This window comes from Perca fluviatilis, chromosome 3, assembly GCF_010015445.1.
Source record: "Perca fluviatilis chromosome 3, GENO_Pfluv_1.0, whole genome shotgun sequence".
Classification (NCBI taxonomy): domain Eukaryota; kingdom Metazoa; phylum Chordata; class Actinopteri; order Perciformes; family Percidae; genus Perca; species Perca fluviatilis.
Window position 1 is genome coordinate 16,700,940 of NC_053114.1, and position 27,650 is coordinate 16,728,589.

Consider the following 27,650-nt stretch of genomic DNA (forward strand, 5'->3'; position numbering starts at 1 on the left):
AAGTATTTTATTCATTAGCATGATAGTCGACGCAAAAACGTATTTTTAATACGTATTTTATTCCGGTCGGATGGCATGAGACGCGAGCTTTTATTTTGAAAAGTAGAAGGTCGGGGATGCCCCAGGCGGGACGGCGTGAGACCATTGGTTGAAATATTAGCCACGCGGAAAAACGTTTCACAGAGGGAATTTTTCAAATCGAGAAGAGGAGGCGCTCTGTGTTCAGTGGAGAGAAGATTAACAACACAAACAATGCAGAGACCGAAGTGAGTATTACCATATATCTTTTTTATATTGAGCTCGATAAACGACTAACAATCTACAACTATGCATTGTGTTGGCAAAACGATCCAAGTAAATAACGTAATCTGCTTGCAGTTATAACGTTACTGCAAAAAAGAGTGTTAGCTTCCTGTTGTTAGCATAGCTCGCCAATGTCTGGTCAGCTAACGCTGCTTGACTGTTGGCAACTGATCGGTGTGTGAGCTCAGTATTCACTTTTCAACTGACAGTAGATCTAATCTGTCAACAGTGTGTGTTCTACTTCTATAAAAACGTAATCCAAGGGGTCATAATGTCATAATGTGAAGTTCATATTTTTGTTGACCCGTCACCTGTGAATTAGCAAGTCGAATCGTTAGCAAGTGACACCTGAGCTAACTTTGCTAACGTTAGCTAGCGTAACGAGTATTCCACATCATATTACACTAGCTATATGGCCAAAGTATGGGGGCACTTTTGGTGTGAAAGAGTTTGGGGATGGACTGTACCTCAAATTGTGAGCTGTGTAAGGTTCAGGTGTCCATATTGTGTAAGTTACTGAGGTGAATTATCTGGATTATTAATTAGTCATGTGTCTTATTCGTGTTGCATACATTTTTGTGTGTGTTTGACATTGATTCTGTATTTCTTTATTACTTGCAGCAAAGGGAAGACTCCTCGGAGGCCAGGCCCAAAAAAGGCATCCAACATAGAGAAAGATCCTGTTGGAGTAAGTGACCACTGCTTACTTTGTTGTTCCCGAAACTGAAACGGTAGAAGTAGACTTTTTTTGTGGAGTTAATCATGGAAACATGGAATTAGTGACTGGCATCATAGGCTCATAGAGTCTTCACAATATTTTCTGAATATCTGAATGTTGTTCTTCCAGTTGTGATGGCTTCATCAAAGTAGACCTCATCTATTTGTTCATCTTTGTAGGTATATTGCCGTATACGTCCACTTGGAGCAGAAGATGAGGAATGTTGTGTGGAGATGATCAGCAGCTCCACTATTCAGCTACATGCTCCTGATGGCCTTAAAGCCAACCGCAATGGGGAATACAAAGAGGTAAGTGTGTTGCAGCCCTTTGTGCTTGGCAAGTCATCTGAGCATGTAAAGCAAATTGAAAATCTACACACAATCTACACCTGTTTTTGTTCCCTCCTGATATCTCACTCAAGTGCTATTGTCTAAACAAGCAAGTAGAAAAAAAAATATCTGACATCACGCCACCAGTCATATATTTCAGTTGACCTAAACTACGGCTGAACGATTTGAGGGTGGGGGAATCGAATTGCGTTATTCCTGCCAGATAGTGAGATTACGATTCAATTTGCGATTATTATTTTTTGCTACATATTGCACCTTCTACGATCAAGAAAAAAAGTAAATGAAAAATCCACTGAAAATAGGACATTTCTGTAAAACAATCTGTGATATGTAACATTATTCCAGCATTTATCTTATATAAAAAACAGTAAATATAATGATAAAAAGAGGTATAAAAAAATGTTAAACCAAATGTTACACCAAACATTCAACTAAATATTCACATTCAATTAATCGCGGTCTTCACGATTAGCTAATTGTATTCTTTCAAATCGCGATTTTGACTAGGAAATTCGTTCAGCCATAACCTCAACAAAAGTCTGTGATTTGATTGGATGTTTTTATTGTTACTCAGCAAAGATACTGTACAATGACAGAATACTGAGCAAATCCATACAAGTGGTTTGGTCATAATTGTATTCAGTAGAGACCTGAGACTTTCTTTGACACGAACATGTTTAATACACGGTGGTAATAATAATTGCTCTTGTTATCCCATTTTCTGTTAAATGCCATTCACATGTACTGTATGTTATTCTTTGTTTATCCTTTAGACACAGTACTCCTTTAAAAAAGTATTTGGTATTAATACCACTCAAATGGAGCTGTTTGAGGATGTTGCCAAGCCTCTGATCGAGGACCTTATTCATTGTAAAAATGGTAAGTGAATTAAAGGTTATTTGAAGCATGAAACGTGTTCTGTCCACTGTGCAGAATCCCATCAATTGACTATGTATCCTCCGGTGCTGAAAAGGATTAGGTCAACAGAAAATTAGTTTGAAAACAAACAAATTTGATAATTGCTTAATTATTGAAGTCTGATTGGGATTTGGACCGTTGCTCAGACACAACATGTAATCACGCACATATGTTTTATCTGATCAACATATAACTGTTTTATGCTTCTGCATCAACTCCACATTCGTAGCTACACCGGCGCTCCTACGGTGCCATGACCCTTTTGGAGTTCTGCGTTGGGGTTGCTTTGCACCCCTGTGCATTTCACTGCCATAACGCTAGGGGTGATAAGTCTGAGGTTATTTGCGAGATGTCTGCCAGCCAGTTTATGTTGGCAAGCAAACTTTAGCACAACTGCCCATAAAGTACTGCTTGCTGGTGAAGTGCTAATTTCAAAACGTTACTGACATATAGACACTTTATAAACGGATAGCCCCGTCATTGTAACCAAAATATGTCTGAGTTTATTTGCAACGCTTATGTCAGTGAACTAGCATGTTGCTACTCCCCACAATAGGCTGCTTGAAACACTGACTATCGACGCACGGGACGAGTTGAACAATCACAGTCCTTGCGGTCTGCAGGGCTTAAAGTATTCTGGCACCGTGCCGGATCTCCGGTGTAAATGTAAATGGACTGTTTTTATATAGCGCTTTTCTAGTCGCTTTTTTTAACGACTACTCAAAGCGCTTTAACATAGTACAGGAACCATTCACACACATTCATACACTGGTGGCCGAGGCTGCCGTACAAGGTGCCACCTGCTCATCAGATAAACACTCACACACATTTACACTCCGATGGCGCAGCATCGGGGGCAACTCGGGGTTCAGTGTCTTGCCCAAGGACACTTCGGCATGGAACTGCAGGGCCAGGGATCGAACCACCAACCTTCCAATTGGGAGGCGACCTCTCTACCACTTAGCCACAGCCGCCCTTGTGTCGGTGTGCGGCTGTGAGGAAAAAAATTAAATAAAACGGGGATCTTGCACTCGGTTTATTATTTTCAAGTCAATTGATTTCACCAATCATATGAGAGGAACGCAGCTCTAACGCAGGGCTTAAAGTAATCTGGCCTGGTGCCCGATTTCTGGCGTATGACTATTTTAGAAAAGGTAAATAAATTAAAAAGTCCACATGGGGTTTGTTTTTTCGCCAATCATCGAACTTCCACTTACCAATGAAATGAGTTCTAGCCAATCAGATACAAAGTAGGGCGGGTCTTTGCCGAAAAGCGAGAGTGCGGTGTGGTCTCCGTGGTAATGCGGCAAAAAAAAAAATGGAGGCAAAGTTTATCAAATTTGGAGCATGTAGATTTAATTGAGAAAGGAATTATAAACGAATGGCGCTGGGCATGAATAGAGGACAAGAGGAAAAGGGTGGACACAGGAAGCCGTTTAGCACTTGGTGCCTCAAATTGAGGGAGCTGGGTGCTTTCTTCTGCAGCGCATGTTCAAGGAACATACTGTACGGCAGCAGCGCTAAGACAGTGCTTGCTAGTCGTTCGATGCTAGTCACAAAGCTTCAGTCCGTGTACTCTGTCATACGAGTAAGTTATCAGCAACAACTAAAGAGGATATATTTATTCATAATTCAAATTGAAAGTCCAAAGAGAAAATGAAGCGAGATCAAATTAAAAATATTATTTAAATACGCTACTAGGAAAAATCATGCCATAATTAAATTGAAAAAAGGAAATTGAAAAAGCAAAGTTGAAATGTAAAATGATAATTTGAAAATGTAAAGTTCAATGTAAAAAGTCAAATAAAAAAAAAAAGCTTAAATATAAATGCGTAAACTGAAATCTTTTATTGAATGACAGAAACATCAAATATGAAACTCAAAATGTGAAATGGAAAAGCTTAAATAGAAATACTTAAATTAAAATCTCAAATAGAAAAAAATAATAATTTTCAATTTGAAGTTTTTTATCTTTTGAATTTTGCATTTGGTAATTGCCTTTTGACATTTTAAGATTCACCATTGCTATTTCTATTTAACATTAAGGCTTTTCATTTTGAAGTGACACTTGTCAATTCAAATGAGGAGACGTGGCCCAACGGCTGGTGGGAGGGATGAGAGACTCCAGCTGACAGCGGAGTCTCTGAGCTTGGGGACTGGAAAGGACAAACCAGCTAAACAGCTTTTTTTTGTCGCTTTGTGAGCAGCAGCGATGGCATCGTGCTGCCCCCTCCACCCTCTGCATCGGTCCTAAACATCAGTCAATAAGATGTCTTTCACCTTTTTAGTCACTGTAATCCACGGAAAAGCTGCGGCCCTGACAAAATGTGTGCTAATATCCTTAAGCACTGTGCAGAACAGTTAGCCCCTGTGTTCACTGACATTTTTAACTCCTCTCTTAACCTCTGTAAAGTCCCTAACCTGTGGAAATCCTCTACAATTGTACATGTGCCAAAACTGCCAAGACCCACAGAGTCCAATGACTTCCGACCAATAGCGCTGACATCACTGGTCATGAAGTGCCTGGAGCGTCTGGTAAAGAGGTACATTGTATCCCAAACCCACCATCTTATGGACCCCCTGCAATTTGCTTATCAAGCCTCCAGGGGGGTGGATGATGCAATTCTGACATTAATGCACCTTTTGCATTCTCTCATCTTGAGAAACCAAAGACTCATGCCAAGATTTTATTTGTGGACTTTTCATCTGCTTTTAACACCATGCAACCTAAGATTCTTGCAGACATTTTAGCCAGTGAATTCTATCTTGAGACAGGTATTATTAATTGGATCATGGATTTTCTTACCAGTAGAGTCCAGCGGGTCAGAGTGGGCTCATCTCTGTCTGACTCAATGACAACATCCACAGGCTCCCCACAATGATGTGTGATCTCCTTTAAGGCAAGGCAAGGCAGCTTTATTTATATAGCACATTTCAGCAACAGGGCAATTCAAAGTGCTTTACATAAAACATGAAAGAGCATTCAAAAAACAATTTAAAAACATTCAAAGTCAAGAATAAAATTTACAGTGCAGTATAAGAATTAAAAAAAAACTATTTACTATTTATTCTATACACAAATCCATGCACTAGCACTTTACAAGACAGGCACTTTATTAAATATGCTGATGATACAGCTCTAGTGAGTCTGCTACAGGATGGGGAGGTAGATCATGGGCCAGTTTTAGACTCCTTTTTAGAATGGTGCAATAAGTCACACTTAATTTTTAATACCAATAAGACCAAAGAAATGTCCATCGATTTTTAGAAAGTCACAGCAATCCACCGACACTTTTATCAACGGTGGGGCCATTCAGGTTGTTAACAAACTACAAATACCTTGGCATTGTACTGGACAACAAGCTTGAATGGGAATCTTGGACTGATCTTTTGCAAACTAAGACGCAGCAAAGAATGTACTTTTTAAAGAAACTGCTTGTTTTTAATGTCAACAAAATGCTCCAAATGTTTTATACTGCTTTTATTGAAAGGGTTTTAACTTGCTGTATTATCTGCTGGTTTGGATATGCCACGGAGTCTCAGAAAAAGACAGTTTTAACTGACAGCAAGTCAGTCCTTCCAGAAAAACAGTTTTTTTGTGATTGTTGCGGGCAAAAATCCTTGATTATGCGGCACGTTTTCTTAAAAAATGCGATGGAATATGCGGGATATTTATGCAATTTTATGCAATGAAATTGCGGGAACTTGCAAAAACTGCGGTTTGATGAAAAAGTGATTCCCCCAACACCCTGTTTTTTTAAAACTTAATTTCCAAAAATAGTTAACAGATATTCAGTCATTGCAATAAGTAAAAAAATAAGATACAAAAATATATACAAATAATATAATATTAAAGTAAAAATAAAAGTAATAGTCTAAACAGAGGGAAATAAAAGATACAAAAGAGACTTTTTTTTAAATTCGTTAATATAGACAGCAGGAGCACTTAAACAAAGACATTTCAGAATATCAGATATTAAGATAGCTTTCTTATTGGATACCAACTTAAGAGACTCAAAGTACATGTCAAATTCAACCTCCAACACCTGCTTTTTGATGATGTTCACGTCGCGTAATTACGTCACTTCATAACGTTCCCATGGCAATAGGGGAAAATGGCTGCTCTTGTGTGAAGTAAAAGCAACATGTTTTAAACTTTCTGCTAAGATTTGTGACTTTTTTGCAACGAAAATGCAGGGATTATGAAATCATGCAAGCACCGCATATTTTGCGCGGAAATCGGCAATTTATGCGGCGAAAGTGCGGCATATTTGAAAAAATGCGGCCCCCGCATGAATATGCGGACTTTGGCTGATTATACATTGAATTATGCGATCGCATAATCGCGTTTTTCTGGAGGGACTGGCAAGTTACTTTGGATAACACTACCGAGCATTGAGCACATTTACAAAGACAGACTGGTGAGAAAAGCGAATAACATTGTATGTGACTATACACACCACATTTTAAAGGAATATTTCACTGCTGGAAAGCTGAATATATCTTTAAATTTGGTCACTTATGTAGTAGAAAATGTGAAAACAAAATTGAAATTGGTGCCTTCTAGGCAGAGAAAAGCCAGAAAATGTGTTTTTGGCTTATACAGTGGGGCAAAAAAGTATTTAGTCAGCCACCAATTGTGCAAGTTCTCCCACTTAAAAAGATGAGAGAGGCCTGTAATTTTCATCATAGGTACACTTCAACTATGGGAGACAAAATGAGAAAAATAAATCACATTGTAGGATTTTTTATGAATTTATTTGCAAATTATGGTGGAAAATAAGTATTTGGTCAATAACAAAAGTTCATCTCAATAGCTTGTTATATACCCTTTGTTGGCAATGACAGAGGTCAAACGTTTTCTGTAAGTCTTCACAAGGTTTTCACACACTGTTGCTGGTATTTTGGCCCATTCTTCCATGCAGATCTCCTCTAGAGCAGTGATGTTTTGGGGCTGTCCAGGACCTTGAAATGCTTCTTACGAAGCCACTCCTTCGTTGCCTGGGCGGTGTTTTTGGGATCATTGTCATGCTGAAAGACCCAGCCACGTTTCATCTTCAATGCCCTTGCTGATGGAAGGAGGTTTTCACTCAAAATCTCACGATACATGGCCCCATTCATTCTTTCCTTTACACGGATCAGTCGTCCTGGTCCCTTTGCAGAAAAACAGCCCCAAAGCATGATGTTTCCACCCCCATGCTTCACAGTAGGTATGGTGTTCTTTGGATACAACTCAGCATTCTTTCTCCTCCAAACACAACGAGTTGCGTTTTTACCAAAAAGTTCTATTTTGGTTTCATCTGACATTCTCCCAATCCTCTTCTGGATCATCCAAATGCTCCCTAGCAAACTTCAGACGGGCCTGGACATCTACTGCCTTAAGCAGGGGGACACGTCTGGCACTACAGGATTTGAGTTTCTGGCGGCGTAGTGTGTTACTGATGGTAGCCTTTGTTACTTTGGTCCCAGCTCTCTGCAGGTCATTCACTAGGTGCCCCCGTGTGGTTCTGGGATTTTTGCTCACCGTTCTTGTGATCATTTTGACCCCACGGGGTGAAATCTTGCGTGGAGCCCCAGATCGAGGGAGATTGTCTTGTATGTCTTCCATTTTCGAATACCGTAATTGCTCCCACAGTTGATTTCTTCACACCAAGCTGCTTACCTATTGCAGATTCAGTCTTCCCAGCCTGGTGCAGGTCTACAATTTTGTTTCTGGTGTCCTTTGACAGCTCTTTGGTCTTGGCCATAGTGGAGTTTGGAGTGTGACTGTTTGAGGTTGTGGACAGGTGTCTTTTATACTGATAACAAGTTCAAACAGGTGCCATTAATACAGGTAACGAGTGGAGGACAGAGGAGCCTCTTAAAGAAGAAGTTACAGGTCTGTGAGAGCCAGAAATCTTGCTTGTTTGTAGGTGATCAAATACTTATTTTACCGAGGAATTTACCAATTAATTCATAAAAAATCCTACAATGTGATTTTCTGGATTTTTTTTCTTTTCTTCTCATTTTGTCTCCCATAGTTGAAGTGTACCTATGATGAAAATTACAGGCCTCTCATCTTTTTAAGTGGGAGTACTTGCACAATTGGTGGCTGACTAAATACTTTTTTGCCCCACTGTATGGATGAAAGACACCAAATCCCAGAATGCACCTGCTTCGCTGCTTTGAGTCCACTCCCAAGCCACGTCTACCGCTTGACAGACAGAGCCAACAAGCGTGTTTTATTTCAACCACATACACGAAACAATGTTTCATCGTGACTGATGTGATGGGACAGGTGGCTGGCTAGCGTTAGCTTTCCACCTAGCCGATGAGGATGTCCCATAGCCGGCTAGTGGCATCGAGCGACACCGCTGGTCTACGTGCAGGCGAAGCTCGTGTAGTGTGCCGAGTATTCAGTCTGTAATAACGTTTCCTCCATATTCTCCGATCTGTACCAATGTATCCCGGTGGTACACACGTGCGGTAGTTTGAATGCACATAATTGTTGTAAATGTTTGCTGCTGAAAACGGAGAGCCTGTTTTGCGAAGCTTCAAGATGGCTGACAGTCGTTTTCAGTCGGAATACCTCGGCCAGACTCGGCAGTCCAACCCCCTGTGGGCGGTTTGAAAACGTGCAGATGTAGCACCTACTACTGGCTGTAGTCCTTTGCCTCTGGCCAAAAAATCCTCTGATGATGCAAAAATCATCATTTTACGTCATCTGAAGATTTTTTTTTCCAGACCCCCCAATGCCGAGATCTCTCGTCTCAGAGGGACATGAGGGAGGGAAGCACGGTCATTCAGAAATACTACCGGGTTTCTACTGATACAAAGCTGAATGCTAAATCGGTGAAGTATCCCTTTAAACTACTACCATCTATGAGTCGTTTCTGCCTAACCCTTCTGACCAAGAACGGATCCAAATTCTCTTTCGTAACACAAGCCATAAAAGCCTTAAATCATTCAAAATAAGCTAGTCGTCCAGCTGGTCTGATCATACCCAAGGGTGTATAGTGTATTGTATTGTGATGTATATTCTACATTTTATGTCTGTTGGTGTCTGATGTAAGGACTATTTGTTTGTATCACATGTCTGATGACTTGTCATAAAGTGCCTTGCGATTGTGCCGCAAACCCAACTGTCCCACGGGGACAATAAAGTTATCTGCTACTACTGTGTAGCCTCGACACGAAGTTACCAATTTTGGGTGATGCGCGTCGAGCTAAGGCAGAGGGCTTGGAGAGGGGTTTGCATAGATGCAGAGGGGTCTACGGGGGTACGCCGTCGATTCGACGCAGAAGCATAAAACAGCCTTAATATACTGTATCATCATCTGCCCTAATCCTCTGTGTGAAAAGTGGTTATTTATTTGTGATATTCCATGTTCATAGGTCTGCTGTTTACATATGGTGTTACCGGAAGTGGCAAGACCTTCACCATGACCGGCTCTCCTGGGGAAGGTGGACTCCTCCCCCGCTGTCTAGACATGCTTTTCAACAGCATCGACCCCGTTCAGGCCAAAAGATTTGTAAGACTTTCATTCATTAATGTGTTGTGTAGTTTGTCTCTAAAAAAAAAAAAAAAAAGATTACATTTTTGGATGAATGGGGGGATATTTACTTGATTTTTTGCATCTTATTTGTTTTTCAGGTGTTCAAACCAGATGACAAAAATGGGATGGAGATCCAGGGTCAAGTTGATGCTCTCCTAGAGAGACAGAAGCGAGACAGTCAGCAGTCAGTGCCCAGAACGCCATCCTCCAGGTAGCTATATTTCACTTTTTGCTTTCTATACGATTTATGGTGTTCACAAGTACTAATAAAGTTGGAGAGAACTGAATTTAAATTACATGTTGACTGCTGTTAATCGCGTTGCTCTGCTTGCGGTTTGTGTTTTTAGACAGAAGGCTGACCCAGACTGCGCGGATATGATCTGCTCAGAGGAGGCATGTAAATCTGAGAATGTGGATGAAGACTGCTGTTACAGCGTTTTTGTGTCCTACATCGAGGTCTACAACAACTACATCTATGATCTCCTCGAAGATGCTCCTTTTGACCCAATCAGACCAAAGTATGAGAGACAGGATTTCAAATCAGTCCATGCTTTTTTAAACCTAATGTCATGTTGAAGGGCTGTCTGTACAACACTTATTTGTATTCAGGTTATTTGTGGTGCTTTTCATGTATGAGATGGCTCTACAAATATACCAACTGAACCCACACAATAGCTCGCTACTAATGTGATCTACAAATGTTTTTTTTTAGTAGTTGTGCAACCACTTGTCTGCATACAACCACTTTGACTGTGTTCCATGTATGTGCTGAATAAGTTCATTGAGACATTTACTTTTTATGCTTTGTAGTTCTATGTTGACGAGATGCACATAATCCTGTTTTTGTTAGGTGGCTCGGTGGAGGCAAGCCTGTACGGATAAATGTGTTTGTGTAAATGTCTGCTTAAATGCTGCGGGGATAGTTTGTAGCGTGTGTTGCTTCTTGTTTTCGTCTAGTTCCAGTTATTGACACACTGAGGTGATGTCAGCGTAAATGAGTTGACATGTCTGTAGTATTCCCACTGATTTAGCCTAGTCTCGTGTAGCAGATACAGTTGTTTATTTATCCACCACTCTCGTGCCATCACCCTCATAACTTAAGGGGAACCAAAGTGGCTCCAAACACCAGACCTGTTGATTATTGGAGGATCTTCTAATTCTGGTCTGGTCATAGTCGCATTAACGTTACTAGCCATATTGCACCGAGCTAGTTCAGCTTAGCATGCCTGACTGGAGTAGAGCGTTTTTCTTCGGGAGTGAGAGGGGCAGACAACACGTTGCCTGTTACATCGTTTGGACTGCCTTGAGTGCAGCGGCACTGAGAACATTATATTTTACATTTTACATACATTTTTTCTAAATGAAATAGGATCGTCGGTTTGTAATGCGTACCTAATCAAATGCCTCGTACCGAACGGTTCAATACGTTTACGTGTCTCGTTATACCCCTAGTCTTTACAACTGTTTGTGTATTCCTAGATTGTATTTTATTTTAACATTGACACAAACATCAAGCATTTGTATTTTTAGCTTTTGCTGCTTGTCTTACTAAAGGGACACATAAGTGTGTTACGTTATGTTGACTCTTTTCATTAACTTGTTTCAGACCGCCCCAATCCAAGATTCTCCGGGAAGATCAGAATCATAACATGTATGTGGCTGGCTGCACTGAAGTTGAGGTCAAATCTACAGAGGAGGCTTTTGGGGTTTTTTGGAAGGGTGAGTGTTAATAATAACTTTCTTCTTGCATACTTTCATTGTATTATATTTTATGTATTGTGTTATGTGGAATCCCCTTACATGCCAACCTATTTGAATTACAAAGTTTGGCACTGTTAGGTTTTTAACCTATTTTCAAATATTTTTATTCTAAACTTTTTGTATCTTCTCGTGATGGAAACCATTTAAATACTTTTAACAGGATGATTATTAAAGAGTTTAACTAAACGTCTGTATTGCGGATAAGGAGGCAGCCAGGACTTTTCTTTGTTACAATGTTTGTGCAGAGATTGCAGTTTTGAGCTATAACTTCCAGTGGCCATTATTAGCATTCCTATTGAGTTTACCAATCATATCCTCAGTAAAAAATGGACAAAGCAATAAATCTGTTGACTTAATAAAGAATAGATTTGACTTATATTGTTACAGTTGTTAATGATGACTTGCTGTGTCTCCAGGGCAAAAGAAAAGGAGGATAGCCAACACACAACTTAACCGTGAATCCAGTCGCTCACACAGTGTGTTCACAGTAAAGCTGGCCCAGGCACCACTTGATGCTGATGGGGACCACATTCTACAGGTGAAACGCAGCTCCAAAGTTACATATTGAAAAAAGTTTTTAATTTTTTGTATGTTGTGTTTTTATGATTACATATATGTTTATTCAAAGACTGCCAGTGAATCCTTTCTGATATTCACTTGAAGCTAATCAGGCTGTGACAAATACGTGCACATCACAAAGGATTGCAGCCGATGTTTGACGCTAACAGCGTGTTATTAATTTGCAGGACAAAAACCAGGTGAATGTGAGCCAGCTGTGTCTGGTTGACCTGGCAGGCAGTGAACGCACCAGCAGAACCAGAGCAGAGGGAAGCCGTCTCCGTGAAGCAGGTCAGTTAATTCCTTACTGTGGGCTTCTGCTAAACATCAACCATAAGTTTTTTTCTGTGTATCTGGCAGATTTTCAGTGTATTAAGTTATGTTTGTTCTGGCACCAAACATTTCTAGTAATGTCTCATTAACAGGTAATATTAACCAGTCCTTGATGACACTGCGCACATGTATGGAAGTCCTACGTGAAAACCAGATGTGTGGAACTAATAAGGTTGGTATTTTATCATGTGTATTGTTGTATATGACGATTCTCTTGTTATCATTGGTAATTTCCTAGTAGGTGCAGCTTCACAGAGCCTTTATTTTATTCCAGATGGTGCCATACAGGGACTCTAAAGTTACACATCTGTTTAAAAACTACTTTGACGGAGAAGGAAAAGTCAGGATGATCGTGTGTGTCAACCCGAAGGCTGATGATTATGACGAAACTATGGTAAGGCATTGCATTTGTGATGCAGAATGGCTTGAATGTAAAATCTCATCTAATGTGACTTGCTTTCCTAGAAGAAAATCCTCTTATCTTGAGTCTGAACCACAATGAAAAGTTGACAGGATGTTTAAATATATAATCCCTGGTCCCCCAAATATACAAATTTCATCACATATACTCACTGTTGAGTTTCAAAACATCAGTATTTGATTTGTAGCACTGCTGGGTGCTTTAAGGAAGTTGGGGAGTGTATTTCTAATGGTTTTCCATTGAATGTGCTGCAGCTGGTGATGCGCTTTGCAGAGATGACCCAGGAGGTTGAGGTGGCGCGGCCGGTTGACCGGACAATTTGTGCCCTTGCTGCAGGACGCAGGCACAGAAACCGTGCCCTCAGGGATGAGCTGTCACGTCGCCTGGAAGAGCAAGGAGGTCCCAGTAATGCCTGTAAATCTCTAATACTAGCTCATTGTGCATATGTCATGCTATATTCTTACATGTCGGATATGCATTTCAGAATTGTTGCTGTTTTACTTACTGTATGTCACTAATTACACACAAACCTTTCCATGACTTATTCTTATTCACACAGTAGATGACCCAGCTCTGCTGAATCAGCTGATGGAAAGCATTCCAGCCATGCCTCGTTGTGAGCTGGTGGACCCAGCTGATGATCAGACGTTGCCCCGCCTGATTGAAGTCCTGGAAACGAGGCATCGTGTCCGTCAGATGTTGGCCGAGCAGTTCAACAAAACTGGTACAGGCCCATTTTCTACGCCACAAATAATTGTCTGGATCATAGAGGACATACTTTATGATGTCAGGCAGCAATGAATTAATTCATGTATTCAGTTTAGCATGATGCATCAGTATTTTTTTTTAGAAGCCTGCCTTTTATCTATCTATAAAAGGCAGGAGTCTGTCGTTCCGGCGGTGCTCCGGATATCCGACCTGCATGCGCAAAATAACAATAAAACGCCACACGCAGCACGCTGGCTTACAGAAGTAAAGATGGAGGCCACTGTGTACTATCGTTCGTGGGATTTTCAGGCTGACGAAGACGTTTACAAAAGTAACACGCTAAGTTAGCCCTCTGAGCTAACTGCTGTAGCCGAGGATAATAAAACTAAAACACGGAGGCTCTGTAATCTGAACCAGGATGAACCAAGAAGGCCCACACACTTTTATTAACTCCCATAGTGTATAACAATGGCACCACTTCTTCCAGTTCTACCCTTCACAATAAAAGCACGATGTAAATTCAGTCAGAGTTGGGTCCCACTCGACTTGGGTCCCATGCAAACAGCGTCTTCCTTTTTACACTTTCTCTAACTGGCAAAATGTTGGTATTCCCAGTGGTAAAAGAAGTAGGCCTACTCAAAAAGTTTTTTTCTAAAGTAAAAATATTAATTCGGCACAGTACAAGTCCTGCTTTGAAATGTTTACTTAAAGTGAAGAGTGAAAGACAGGCATTATGAGCACAATGTACTTAAATTAACTTAACGTCTGTTCAAGGTGCAGCTTTCAACTATAGCATTATATATAATATAATGCTGGATAGCTTAATGAATAATAATGCATCATTTTTAAATTGTTTTTGTGAGTTGAATCTGAAATGTGAACAGTAACAGGGAAATGTAGTGGTACGTTTTCCTCTGAAGTAGAAGTACAAAGTAAATCAGTAGTGTACAGTTCTTTTTAAGTAATTTGGGGATCTTCTGTAAGTTATTTTGAGGTACAATGAGTTAGAATAGTAACATTCAATATTTGTCATATCTTGTTCCATGTCAGACAAAATATTCATTTATCGGCCATTATAAATGCCGATAGTTTGAAGTCTGTCTGTCTGTCTGTGGGAGAGCAGGGAAAGTAAATGCAGCGTAGAAAAAAAGAAAAACGAAACGCAATATGTTGCGGCCGGTGTTGATTCTCTGGCGCACTGCCACGAATTAGTCTGTCTGGGAAACGCTGTAAAGTTTAAAAAACAGTTCAAGCCAAATGTTTACCGTCTAACTTTAATGTGTTCTCTCCTGCAGCCAGTACACTGAAGTCTATGATTGAGCAGTTTGACAGTCAGCTCAATGCAAAGGAGACGCTCCTCCATGATCAGCGAAGCAAACTGAGCGAGAAAGAAAAATTCATCATCAACCAGAGGACAGAGCTTGAGCGATTAGAGAAAAAATCCAAAACCCTGGAATACAAGGTGTCTCCCTCACTTAGAGAACTATCTTATTCTACTCTTTTCTACATTTGGTTTACAACATTCTAAACACGCCTATACAAGTAATGATATGTGAATTCACTTGTTATTTTAAAGAGAAGCTTTAAGTTACTGTTTTGACTTTTTTTTTTTTTTTTTCTCGCACTACTGGTCCTTCTCTTCAGGTCGATATCCTGCAGAAGACAACGGACATGTATGAGCATGACAAACGCTCACTTCAGCATGAGCTGGAGACCCGGGAGCAACGGCTACAGAGAGAGCTGTCAGAGAGGAGGCGCATGGAGCAGCAAATGCATGGCATGGTCTCAGACACCAAACTCAAGTGGGAGAAGGAGTGTGTAAGTGGATTTATCTACAGTAACCCTACTATTTTTGGGTTTGTATATTGAGTGCTAGCACATAGTTGTCACTAATTTGCATCAATGGAGCTGTTTGTGCCATGCTGTCCTCTTCATTGTGGCTGTGGCTCAGTGCTAGAGCGGACGCCTGCCAATCAGAAGGTTGGCGGTTCGACCCTTGGCCCTGCAGTCCCATGTCGAAGTGTCCTTGGGCAAGACACCGAACCCCGAGTTGCCCACGATGCTGCGCCATCCGAGTGTAAATGTGTGTGAGCAGGTGGCACCTTTACGGCAGTCTCGGCCACAGTGTGTGAATGGTTCCTGCAGACCTGCCAACATGTACGCATTTTGCGTACTCGGCACGCATTTTGACCCTTCAGTACGCTTGTTCGCTGCTCTCTAGGTACGCATTTTGTGGCATCTCTGCTTTCTCCGGTTTCAGTTTCTATGCAATCTACTTTTGACGTTGATTCTGCCGCTGAGGAGTGGAGTGAAAAGCTTTCGGCCAATCAGAGCGCTGCATTTTAACCCTCCGCCCACCTGCCCCTCCCTTCTTATATACTGTCTATGGCCCCTCCTAGCCAAATGCTTTGCGCGTTTAATTCAATTCAGTGCCTCATCAAGCCAGGCTGTCCAGATAACCGTAGGCTTGCATGCCATGGCTGAATCTCCTCAAAAACGGGTTCGGAACATAAGCTAAGTTTCCCTCCACTTGTCAATCGAATTATCTGAAGTTCGGTAAAAAAAACTCATGCGAAAAAAGCTGGTGAAAGTGTGTTTCCATCCAACAACTTTAAAGCGAATTAAAACCTGTGCGTAATGACGTCACATGCTGTTTTGCGATTTAAATTGGTATATCAAATTGATTTGAGACATTTTAAGGTTTTCCATTCATTTTCGCACAAGTTTCAAGCGAACTTTTGCAAACAAAGTTTTGCTAGACAAAAGTAGTTGTTGTTGTTGTTGTTGTTGTTGTTAATATTAGAAGCCAAGCTTAGCTCCGATGGGCCTTTGGCTGAGGATCTGATCCAGCTCATCAAAAAGGTGGAACTTGCCTTATATTTTCCCTCCGGCACCGCTGCGAGACAACTCTCTTTTTTGAGCCGTGTATCGCTGTTTGAGCACCTTCCATTTACTCCGCAGGACGTCCCACGTCTTGTCGTAAGGGACATTCTAAAACGCTTAACCTGAAAAAGCTTAATGAGGTTTAATATCTAAACAACAATCAATCATCACCAGATGTATCATGTCATATCTTCATCATAGTTTTCTTCATCATAGTGTCAGATAACGTCCATAATATTTGGACATTGGGTTAGATTTTAGTTTTAAGTGGTTATGATGAGCAATATAGAAGAGGATTTTTTTGGTGATGATTGATCGTTGTTTAGATACATTAAACCACGTTAGGCTTTTTCACATTAGGACTTATAAAGCCAATGAGAACCGTGGAGAGTCCACCCACAGCCGCTCCGCTGCCCTGCTGTGAAGCAGAAACGCATTATGTCAGATAATGTCCATAATAATTGGACTTTGGGTTCAAGTTTTTGACAGTTTTCAGTGGTTATGAGGAGCAATATGTGAGAGAAATTTGGTAATCATTGATCATTGTTTAGGTACATTAAACCACGTTGAGCTTTTTCCTCGCCATAGGGCCAATGATGAAGAAAACATTAACGTGAGATAACTTCTATAATCGTTGGATTTAGATTTAGTTTTTTTGACAGGCTTAAGTGTTCATGACAAGATATGCCCATGATAAATCTGGTGATGATTGATCGTTGTTTAGATACATAAACCACGTTAGGCTTTTTTCACGTTAAGCGTTTAATGTCGTTTCCTTCGCGAGCTCCTGATAAATGATGGAATTTCTTAGATTTTTGCTATCTAAAATAGCCGTTATATTTTTCTGGTAAATTAAATTTAAAAAGTATCTCGTCTCCTCGTTTGTCCACTTACATCTGTTTTTGTTTTGCAAACAGAGCGGAAATACTGGGCGGAAAAGAACTGAAACTTATTCTTCTTCGTTTTATTGCGGGTTGCAACCATAAAATGACCTAAAACTTAATCGCAATTCATTATTTGTTCGGCAATTAACGTTTCCATCAGCGTTTATCGCATAAGCCGTAATGGACGGGAGCAGACCCACAGGAATGCGCACGCCGGCTCACATGACTGTTCTCCCGAGCTCATGTAGCTATCTGTAATAATGGATATAGCTAGCTAATGGTTGTAATTCACCATGTGTTCTATTAATACGACCATGGTATTATCTTATGAAGTTATGATACATCCGAGGGATGGATGTATGTTGTAAAGCCTGTTACGTGGATGTAACGTCATTAGCGTTTCCCAAACTGGCGGGGCTATCGGCTAGCTAGCTAGTTGCTAACATCAGGGTTAGCTAGCATGGCTGTATTAAGATCATGCCTACGTAACGTTACTACAGACATAGTGATTACATTGCCTTGGTTCTCTCTTATGATACATCAGAGGGCTGTATGCTGTAAAGCTTGTAACGTGGATGAGAGATGAAGCCATGGATGAGCTCTGTTCACGAAACTGCAGGCTAACTGCTAGCGCTAGCTAGTAGCTAGCTAGCTAGTAGCACGACATAATGATTAAATCTCCGTGGTTCTCTAGCTAAATACATCTATCGTTTATTTAGCTAAACGATTGGGAGCAACAAAAACACAATGTTTAACGTTAGTGAATATTTTAGACAATGAAAACGGCGAGTTCATGAGTTCGCCACTTGTAAGAGACACGAGAGATAAGCTCATGAACGAGCATGTTGCTACCGGTTGCTAAGACAACACAAACAAATTGTTGCTAGTGCGCATGTCCATCGTGACGTCATGGGCCAAGAATGCGGAAGAGCCGAGCTCCATCTTTGCTTTATGCACTTTTGAGTGTTTGATGTACTTTGAGTGTGTTTGGTGTACTCATAAAATTTCTTCAAGGTTGGCAGGTCTGTTCCTGTACTATGTAAAAGTGCTTTGAGTAGTTGTTAAAGGTGCTCTAAGTAATGTGACGTGTTTTTTAGGCTACAGCATTTTTTGTCACATACAGCAAACATCTCCTCACTATTTGCTAGCTGCCTGTCCCCTGAACACATTGTAAAAAAAAAAAAAAAGCTCAGGCTCCATAAACAGCAACAAAAAATGTTGTAGCCTAAAAAATGTGTCACATCACTTAGAGCACCTTTTTAAAATAAACCTTTAGAACAGCGCTATATAAAAACAGTCCATTTGCATTCATTTGTTAGTAGCCTAGTGTGACATACAGTCACTGCTAAACAAGTAAAAGACCACCAAAACATTGTGAGATTACTCTTTCTTGTGCATGGAAAAACAGAGAGGTTTTTGCTTGTGTATTGTGTATTCTGCGTCCCTCTACATTTCAGTGAGGTCATTTATGGCCATACATTCCAGACAACCTTTTCGTATTGGATTAGCTGATTCCCGTTCTTTGAATTGTTTCCCGCTGTTTTTTTCTAATCAGGAGAGGCGAGTGAATGCCAAGCAGCTGGAGATGCAGAACAAGTTGTGGGTGAAGGATGAAAAGTTGAAACAGCTCAAGGCCATTGTTACAGAGAGCAGTAGCTGTGGCAGCGATGGGACTCCCACCGAGCGCCCAGAGAAACCTGAGAGGCCCTCAAGGCAGAGAGATCACGGCACGGGCCAGAAGAGGTCTGCCTCACCATCACCACTTCATGTAAGTTATTTACTCTGTAACACTGCCTGTTCCTTCAGTGTGCACTGCATCACTCTCTTATGAAACTTTTATTTAATGTTAAATTGTGCATGCTGCTAATCATCATTTGTGAAAATCTTAATCATGAATTGTATGAGATTTCGATGCTTTCCGTACACAGCGTCTATATTACCCTGTTTTGTATTTGTGTTCATCTTGAGCCTCTAACATCCACAATGCTTGGCCCCATCCCCTCACTTTTCAGGACTTCAGCCAAACTCCCTCCCACCAAAATCGAGCCAATGTTAGGGCAGTTCAGGACGCTTACCCCACTTCCACCACCTCCTCCTCAGCTTATCCCTCAGTAGCCTCCTGCATCTCTGATTGGGAACACAAGTTCCCTGTAGACTCAAGCAGCCAAGCTAGGAGCCGGACTCCTGCCCAATGCCACGGCACCAGCAGCGTGGGTCGCAGGAGAGGCCAGCGATTGGCCACAGACACTGGTGCCCCTGCTACGACTCTTGTCTATGGGCTCGACCTAGAGGCAGGCACAAGGGTTAGTTTGTGTGTTAGAGCCTAGATGTCCTTCAGGATGTGTTTAGTTTTTCTCTGCGCTCCTGAACTTTCAGCCTTGCCTTAGTGTAGAACTTCACCCGTAATGTTATTAGTAGATGTCTGCTTGTTTTAGAAATGCATCAAGTAGAAGTGCTGCATCAGTGTAGGCTGGTGTTTCTCTTATCCAGACTGTAAGGCACACTGATCTGTCTCGCTTGTAAATCCTCTTGACTTGCAACTTCATCCTCAGTAGTAGCAGTAGTTATATCATGTTTGTAGTTCTTTCTGTTGCTTATTGCGAACTGCTGTCTAGAATTGCTTTTTTATTGTACTGTATCATCACACATTCCAGTAGCAAAATGACAAAAACGGACTATTGCCACAAAACTAAATGCACACAAACACCTGTTTATCCAAGAAACTCTGTCAAGGCAGCAGCAGTATTGCACATTTTAAAAGATTGATGCAGAAAGTTCACGTTTATTAAGGTATCAGGTATTCATAAAAATTAAACCAAAATGGGTAAGGAGAAATACACTTAACAAAACCAAAATCATTGGACTCTTTAAGATATAACTGAATTGCCCTTTAGGGATAAAGTTGTTTAAATTGAATTTAACTGCAATGTTGGAGCTTGGTTAGTCTCTGCATGGAGTGATTTGATGTGGCACTCGACGCTGATGATTTTCAGTGTACTCAGCTTGCACAAACCTCTAAGTGTCCCGCTTTTAACAATTCCTATAATCAAAAAAATCTGTTCATCTAGTGCTCCTTTTTTAATGTCCTCATGGGAATAGCAGACATATTGATTTTGGGTACCCTCATGTGCTGTACATGTGAACTACAACCTTTACTTGAGTTAGAAATGGCATGACTGTACACGATATACCACCAAATTAAAACCTGAAGTTCCATATTGAGATACTTGGCTTCTTACAAAATATGTACATGTGCAACTGTTTGTGCAACTGTCTTTTGGTCAAAGTCCGACTCATGCCTTTGATTTGCTTTTGTATTGTAAAATTATAGTTTTACCTAGCCTGGCTCCAGACTTCTGAATTGCTGCCAAAGTCTCAGATTCTTTTCAGCGTTTCAAATAATGAACAATTAATGAAGTGAAACGAAAAATTTCACTCTGATTGTCAGGCTGACTTTAACGACTTTTATCGAAATGAACTCTTTGAACCACAGCAGGCCATACAAAACTTCCAATTAGGAGCACCAAGTAAAAGTGTAGTTCCTTATTGACCCGCTCAGTATGTTGGGACCAAAACAGAATAATCTTTATAATAGTCTAATAATTCACTGTATCAATCTCAATTCTGTTTGCATGTAGTCTCAATTGCTAGACTAATTTCCACACTACTTTTGCGCTGCTTTGCATGTTCATTTTGTATTTACTGTAATGGGCTGTTGTCATTGCTGTGTTGTTGTTTTTTTAGTTAGTTTATGGAAATATGTATTGCTGGAAGGCCAGAATATTGTTTGTTTGGGATGTAATTTGAGTCTACATGTAGAGGGCTACAACACCATGGTAATACTTATTCTCCCTGAAATTCTAAAGATGAATGTTTAAAACTCTCTCGAGTGGGACATGCCCAGTCCCTCTCGGACTTCCAGTAGTACATTTATTTTCAACACAAGCTAGCACCCTCTAATCATCAACCTTCACTACTAACACCCGACAAACTTGAAATGGTCCCTGCTGGTGTCCCCTGTGAATAACTTCCTGGTTTGTCTTTCTTACACTGGGATCACCAGACGGCCCCTCCGGTTCATCCAACGCACAGGCGCTCACACTCTGCGGGTGGGGAGAAATGGGTAGACCACAAACCAGCCTCTAATTTGGACCTAGACACTGTCATGCAGCCAATCATTCCCAATGCAATCAAGGTGTCGACCCCGAACGAGAAAGCTCTGTCTAAATGCCACAAGTATGTGCTCAGACATCAAGAGCTTGCCTCAGACGGGGAAATCGAGACCAAATTGATCAAGGTAAAACTACATAATTGCTTAATTTGAGACTGATTATTTTATGTCTTGCATGACTTTGGCTATATCAACTTCTGTATGATGTCACATTGAGATCCTATTTTAGATATTACTGGGACACTGCTATTATTTTAGCTGTTGATTGTGTGTATGGGTTTTTTCCTATATTCTCCTTTTTGGACATCTGAGTTTTCTGTTTTTTCTTTCTGACTTTCTCAGGGCAATGTTTTTAAGACCAGAGGCGGAGGACAAGCTGTGCAGTTCACTGACATTGAGACTCTAACACAAGAGTGCCCGACAACATCAAGGTAAAGTATTTGCCCAAGTACTACAGGTTGTGATATTTCTGTGTGAGATGATTTAATGTATTTGATGACATCATGTAACAATTTCATGTCCAACCAAAATATTTTCTTTTATTTGAGTTTAAAAATGTATTTAGGTGCCACATACTTTTTTCCCTTGCAGCAAGAACTGTTTAAACGTTTATACAGGAGAAACAGAGTGGGGGTTTCTGGCATAACTTCACATACTTCCAACATGCATGGAGAGGGTAAAGAAGTCTAGGAGGTCAAAACTCCAGCAACACTTGTATATAGAACAGTTTTATTGGTCTAAGTGTTGCTGGAGTTTTGCCCTCTTTACACATGAATACAGAGAAGTGGGTAACATTGGGGAAGGATCAAAATGAATACAAGCCAAAAAAAAGTGTGTGTGTGTGGGGGGGGGGGTCTGTCTAGAGTATTATTTCACTAAGAGGAAACTCCATAAAAAGTAATTTGCCAACACTAAATATCAAACAAAAGCCAGACACTATATGGTATTAAGTTGCTGTGAGCTGTACATTCACCACTTCTAAACACAGGCAGAACATAACGTAATCCCGGAGCTTCCTCCACAGCGCTGTACAATTACGAGAAAATCTCGGAGCTGACCGCCCAAAGACCGCAGATCAGATCAGGTCAGATTTCATCTGACTCACCCTGGGTCCGGTTAATTAAGTGTAGCCTACTGCTAACTTATACTATACTAACTACTAATAGCATACCCCGGCGAATCAAATCCATACTTCAACTTTAACTGTCAAGCCACTAAACCTGCATGGAAAAACATCTCTGCTGAAGTGTTCAATTCATTAACGATAAGACGAGACAACGCCGCTGTCGTTAATCAACATGCATGTGATATCAACATGCAATATTGGTGACGAAAAAGACAACACTAAAATGTTTTCTCTCTCTCTGTACACACACACACACACACACACACACACACACACACACACACACACACACACACACACACACACACACACACACACACACAAAAACAAAAACAAAAACAAAAACAAAAACACAAACAGTCCGGAGCCTGGCTAAATGTGAGATTGTCTCTTTCTGGTGGTTGATTAACGCAGATAGGTGCTGATTAGCTCTCCTAACGGGCCGGGCGGGTAGCACACTGCCATGAGTCATGAGGCGACTGTCTGATTACTCCACATTTTTATTGTGATATTTTGTGATTACATTCTGAATCTGCCCCGTTCTCCGTCAGGTAAATATAGTAGTACAATGTCTTCCTCTGATGTAGACGTAGCCTACACTGTAAGTCAGTAGTAGGATATACAGTGGAGTTGCATATTAAAGTGATGGTTCGGAGTAATTTCACCCTAGGGTCCTTTGCACCATGACCTCGAGCCAAACATCCCCCAGAAGCTTTTTTCACTTGGGTCGAACATTGGGAGAGTTCGTGTAGCATTATCAGCTGAATGAGCGCGAGAGGCTAATGGATCGAAGTGTCTCTTAACATTACCCTCACTATTAATACCGAAATGATACAAACGTCTACACTAGTACATATAGGTTATGCACTCATAAACGATGGATTGTAAAGTTTGTAGAATACCAGTATAAGTTTATTAAATATTGCCTGCTGGCTTCTGCTCTCTGCTGTTGTTGCTGCTGTAAGACGAAGTGATTAGGGCCTCGTTAAATTACAACACTGAAAAGAGATGCAACAAAAATATTTTTTAATTTAACTTATTTTTTAAAGTAAGTGCTATAGAATAACTAGCAGGAGACAAGTTATAATTGAGGTAAGTTTGGAGACATTACCTTATTTAATCATTAAATTAATAAATATTTTTGTTGCATCTCTTTTCGGTGTTGTAATTTGTAGACGGCCCTAAGCACTCTTACTGCCCGGTAGTAACAGCAGCAGCAGCAGCAGAGAGCAGAAGCCAGCAGGCAAGTGTTATTTACATACACTTCTGGTGTACTTACAAACTTTCCAATCCATCGTTTTATGAGTGCATAACCTATTTGTACTACTGTAGACGTTTGGTATCATTTCGGGCATTATTAGTGGGGTAATGTTAAGAGACACTTTGGATCCATTAGCCCCTGCGCTAAGCTATTCAGCTGATAACGCTACTCTACGCTAACGCTCCCAATGTTAGACCCAGGTGAAAAAAGCTTCTGGGGGAGTGTTTGGCTCGAGGTCATGGTGCAAACGATCCTAGGGTGAAATTACTCCGAACCATCACTTTAAGTGGTTTGGGTTCCTTCTGTAAGTAATTTTGGGTTACAATTTGGTTTTGGAGAATTCCACAACCAGCAATACCACAGGCCAAGCAATCAGCCCATTCCAAACAGGCACATTTTCAACGGGCACTGTACTAGTATGGTTAAACTGGAAATGAAAGGTTTGTGGTACTGAACAGCTAAAATGTCAGTAGGTTCATGTTAACGCCAACAGCGATTTTGAAGTCACTATTTCATCAAGCCTCAGTTTCTTAAGTGATGAACGTAATCACATTCTTATTACACTGTTCAGTATTGTGAGTAATTTGTAAAAATTGAATTAAAGTTGGACAATCCTTGTGTGTTTTTGTTTCAGTCGCAAGAGGCGCTCCGGGTCTGGAGAAGGAGCAGCTCAAATGGAGGACATAGAAAACAGGGTAAGCTCTTAATTAAACAAAAAAATTCATGACATGAAAATAAAAAATCTTGTCATTTTAGTGTGCAATTACCATATGATCATTTTTAATATTCTTCAACACATCTTTAGGCATCAATAATTAGGGTCCTTTGCAAATTATTTTTCATAGAATTCTAAATTTAATATGAATTGGATAATTTGATATGTGTTTGTGTGCACAGTCCCCTCTTTTCAACTTTTTTTCTTCCCATTAGCCTCCAGTGGCAAGCACAAGTTCAAGCCTTTGGTATCAAAAGTAAGACCATAAAAGCATGTTTGTTTGCATGCACTGTTTACCATGGTATATACGATTCCAGCAATTGCCTTGGATTTAAAATGAGGGTTATAAACTTTTGTATTTTTTCTTGTTTTCTTTCAGACGCAGAAAGCCTTAAGTTTCCTGTACATATGAAGGAACTATTTTTCCTCTTGAAAACATGTAAGATTTTGCCTTACTTTTGGAACCGTGAAGGGACTGCCATGTGAAACTATGCATCTTTTTGAGAGTCAGGGCATTTTTCTTTTATGATGATCTTCTTACAAATTATTAGAGTGCAATTCTAATTTAATTATTGCCGAAATGATTGATTAAACAATGTAGGATATATCCATTGTAATTTGCTTGATTAGTGTCCTTTTTTCTTTTTGAATGCTAGAAATATTACCGCAACATGGATATGTTAAATAGCTCAACATGAATATTCTCTGAGAAATTTATTACATAATCTTGTCACAGCCTTTTTTTTTTTTTTTGCTACCCAAAGACTAGAATATTTGAGCTTTTGAGCTTTTGAACAATAGAACATGTTTATTATTTTGACTGTATGGCATTGCTTGCCATTTTTTCAAAGGTTTTTCCATTTATTGGATGTTAAACTGAGCATATGGCTGATTACAAAAAATACAAAATAGAGTAAAGAACATAGTTATTTTAGAATTACAATGTATAGACCTGTAAATAAAGCTGCTAAGTAGGTTTTGCTGTAATCAATCTGACTAACTGTAAATAAGTATTATGAAGCTTTTTTACTTCAGTTTATTGAAACCATTCCTGAGATGTGTAACACAATACCATTTTTGCTGGCATTAAATTTATTCAAACTCCAAGTGTCACCGTCATCTTTTCATAATCCGGTAAGACAAAAGGGCTTGGTCTCCATCTTTAAGGCCTTGAACATAGCCTAAAGACATCCTTCGTTTTCCTTTTATCAAGCTATGTTTGTTAACCCTGTAAATTAACTGTCACTCGGTATTGGAAGGTTCTCCATTTATTTGATCAGAGTAGAAGAAAACAAGACAAACAACAAATGCATTTTGTTTAGTATCTGTTTTAGATTGACTTAATGAAAAATATTGTTTACATTCTACAATCCCTATTCTGAGCATATTGGATATCCTATAGAATTGAATTCCATCCATGTTGTGCTGGGAATTATACCATTTAATGAAGGGGAACTATGTAGTTTTGCAAATTTCTTCGCTGTTTTCTTGCTTGTTGCTAGCAGGTTTTCTATAGAGCTCCACCTACAGCTTCGGAATAGATATTTGGCAACACCGTTAAAAAACTTGTTGGCGACTGTCCCCTCTCCTATCTTCACCCTCTGGTCATGTGCATTTGTTTTCATAGAAGCTGGCGAACGCATGGAGTCATGTCCACTGAGCTAGACAGCTAGTAAGCCCATAACAGACAGCGATCATAATAAAAACCTTTACAGACAATACAATACATCCTGAGGTCACAATAACAAGAAATACAAAGATTAAACTGAGTTTATCCCAAAGACACAAGTACAACAGCAAGAATGCCAGGTCAGCATCGGATTTGCAGGCTTCGGTTTGTCTCCATTCTCCCCATTCTGAAAACGCAGGTCCGATGTTTACTTGTGTCTGTCTCCTCGCTCGGTCAGTCTGCTGTTTCTTCTTTCTCTGTTCCTCCAACAATTCTTTCTGCCTCTTTTTTGCTGGCTCACAGGCGCTAGGGGGAAGCAAGACGACCACCATTCAACCCGAAAAAGTCCTATAACCATTCCAATGACTCCAAAGCTGTTCAGTTAAGGTAAATTAAGCTAAAAAAAATGTGCATAGTTCCCCTTTAATCTTAATGGCAAGGGTCAATAAGTTGTACAAAGAGAGATTAAACTCCACAAGCCACAGGTCAAACACACATTTACTCTGACATTCTGTCAAAGCCACAATGACCCAGTCAGCCTAAAGTCAAAGGCTCACTTTAAGGCTAAGCACACAGTTTGCCTTGCTGACAAGTAGACACTTCATGCCTGTTTGTGCAACATGTTTGGCCTGTCAACAGGTGACAAATGTCAAACCAAACTACACAACCAGGTAGAAGCATACACTAGCAAATCTGTATATTTTTTTTCTTCTCACCACTGCTAAAGTCCTGTGGACTGGAACTCTGCTTACACTCCGGTTGTCTCCAGTTTCAATTGCTTTGAGGATGTTGGTTTTTGGATTACTGATTGTTGTAGCATCAGTTTCTAGGAGTGGTATGTCATCCTCCATCCAATACAAAGCATGTTGCACAGAACCAGTTTTTTCATCCTAGTATTTCTTTTTTTTTTTTATTATTTAGTTTCCCAAAGGCTCATTTAGGCCAGTGTACTGTGCTGTACTCTATGAATACTCATGAGAAAAACAATGTTTACAAACTTCAATCTGACCTTCATAACAGGTAATTTAAATATACAATTGGCACCAATGGATCTCCAAACAGAAACTTTACATTCCAAAGTTATTTTGTTAAGATGTATGCTTTATTAATATTGTGCTGAAAAGAGACGTACAGTATGTATGAAGTAACTTTTATTGCCAATTTACTATTTGGTCAGGTATAAGTGATTGCCATGCATCCATTCAGCAGAGGGGACAGAACACTTGTAGTTTACAATGTGAACAGCAGGTGGAACTAAATTCCTTTAGAGAGCACATATTTTCAAACTGGTAATTGAGGAATAAGTGTTTTAGATTGGCTTCAAATGGCTAAAGTT

At 40.2% G+C, this 27,650-nt stretch overlaps 1 protein-coding gene across 6 annotated transcripts; it reads left to right on the plus strand.

The window, feature by feature from the left end:
- Positions 1 to 95: 95 nt before the first annotated feature.
- LOC120556405 (kinesin-like protein KIF23) lies at positions 96 to 25,752 on the plus strand. 6 transcript variants are annotated; one of them, XM_039795995.1, is made up of 23 exons: positions 96 to 266; positions 925 to 991; positions 1,201 to 1,329; positions 2,145 to 2,250; positions 9,664 to 9,800; positions 9,923 to 10,035; positions 10,172 to 10,342; positions 11,431 to 11,543; positions 12,002 to 12,123; positions 12,332 to 12,434; positions 12,569 to 12,648; positions 12,751 to 12,870; positions 13,152 to 13,296; positions 13,457 to 13,621; positions 14,901 to 15,067; positions 15,250 to 15,423; positions 18,928 to 19,140; positions 19,385 to 19,675; positions 21,436 to 21,669; positions 21,886 to 21,974; positions 24,565 to 24,625; positions 24,861 to 24,901; positions 25,025 to 25,752. In XM_039795995.1, exons 1-23 carry the CDS (start codon positions 253 to 255, stop codon positions 25,038 to 25,040), a joined length of 2,871 nt encoding a protein of 956 aa, XP_039651929.1. In that variant the 5' UTR covers positions 96 to 252; the 3' UTR covers positions 25,041 to 25,752. The 6 variants fall into 6 exon arrangements, with proteins under 6 accessions (XP_039651929.1, XP_039651930.1, XP_039651928.1 ...); XM_039795996.1 differs by having other exon boundaries at positions 13,460 to 13,621; XM_039795994.1 differs by having other exon boundaries at positions 100 to 266; positions 13,152 to 13,311.
- The last annotated feature ends 1,898 nt before the right edge of the window (positions 25,753 to 27,650 follow it).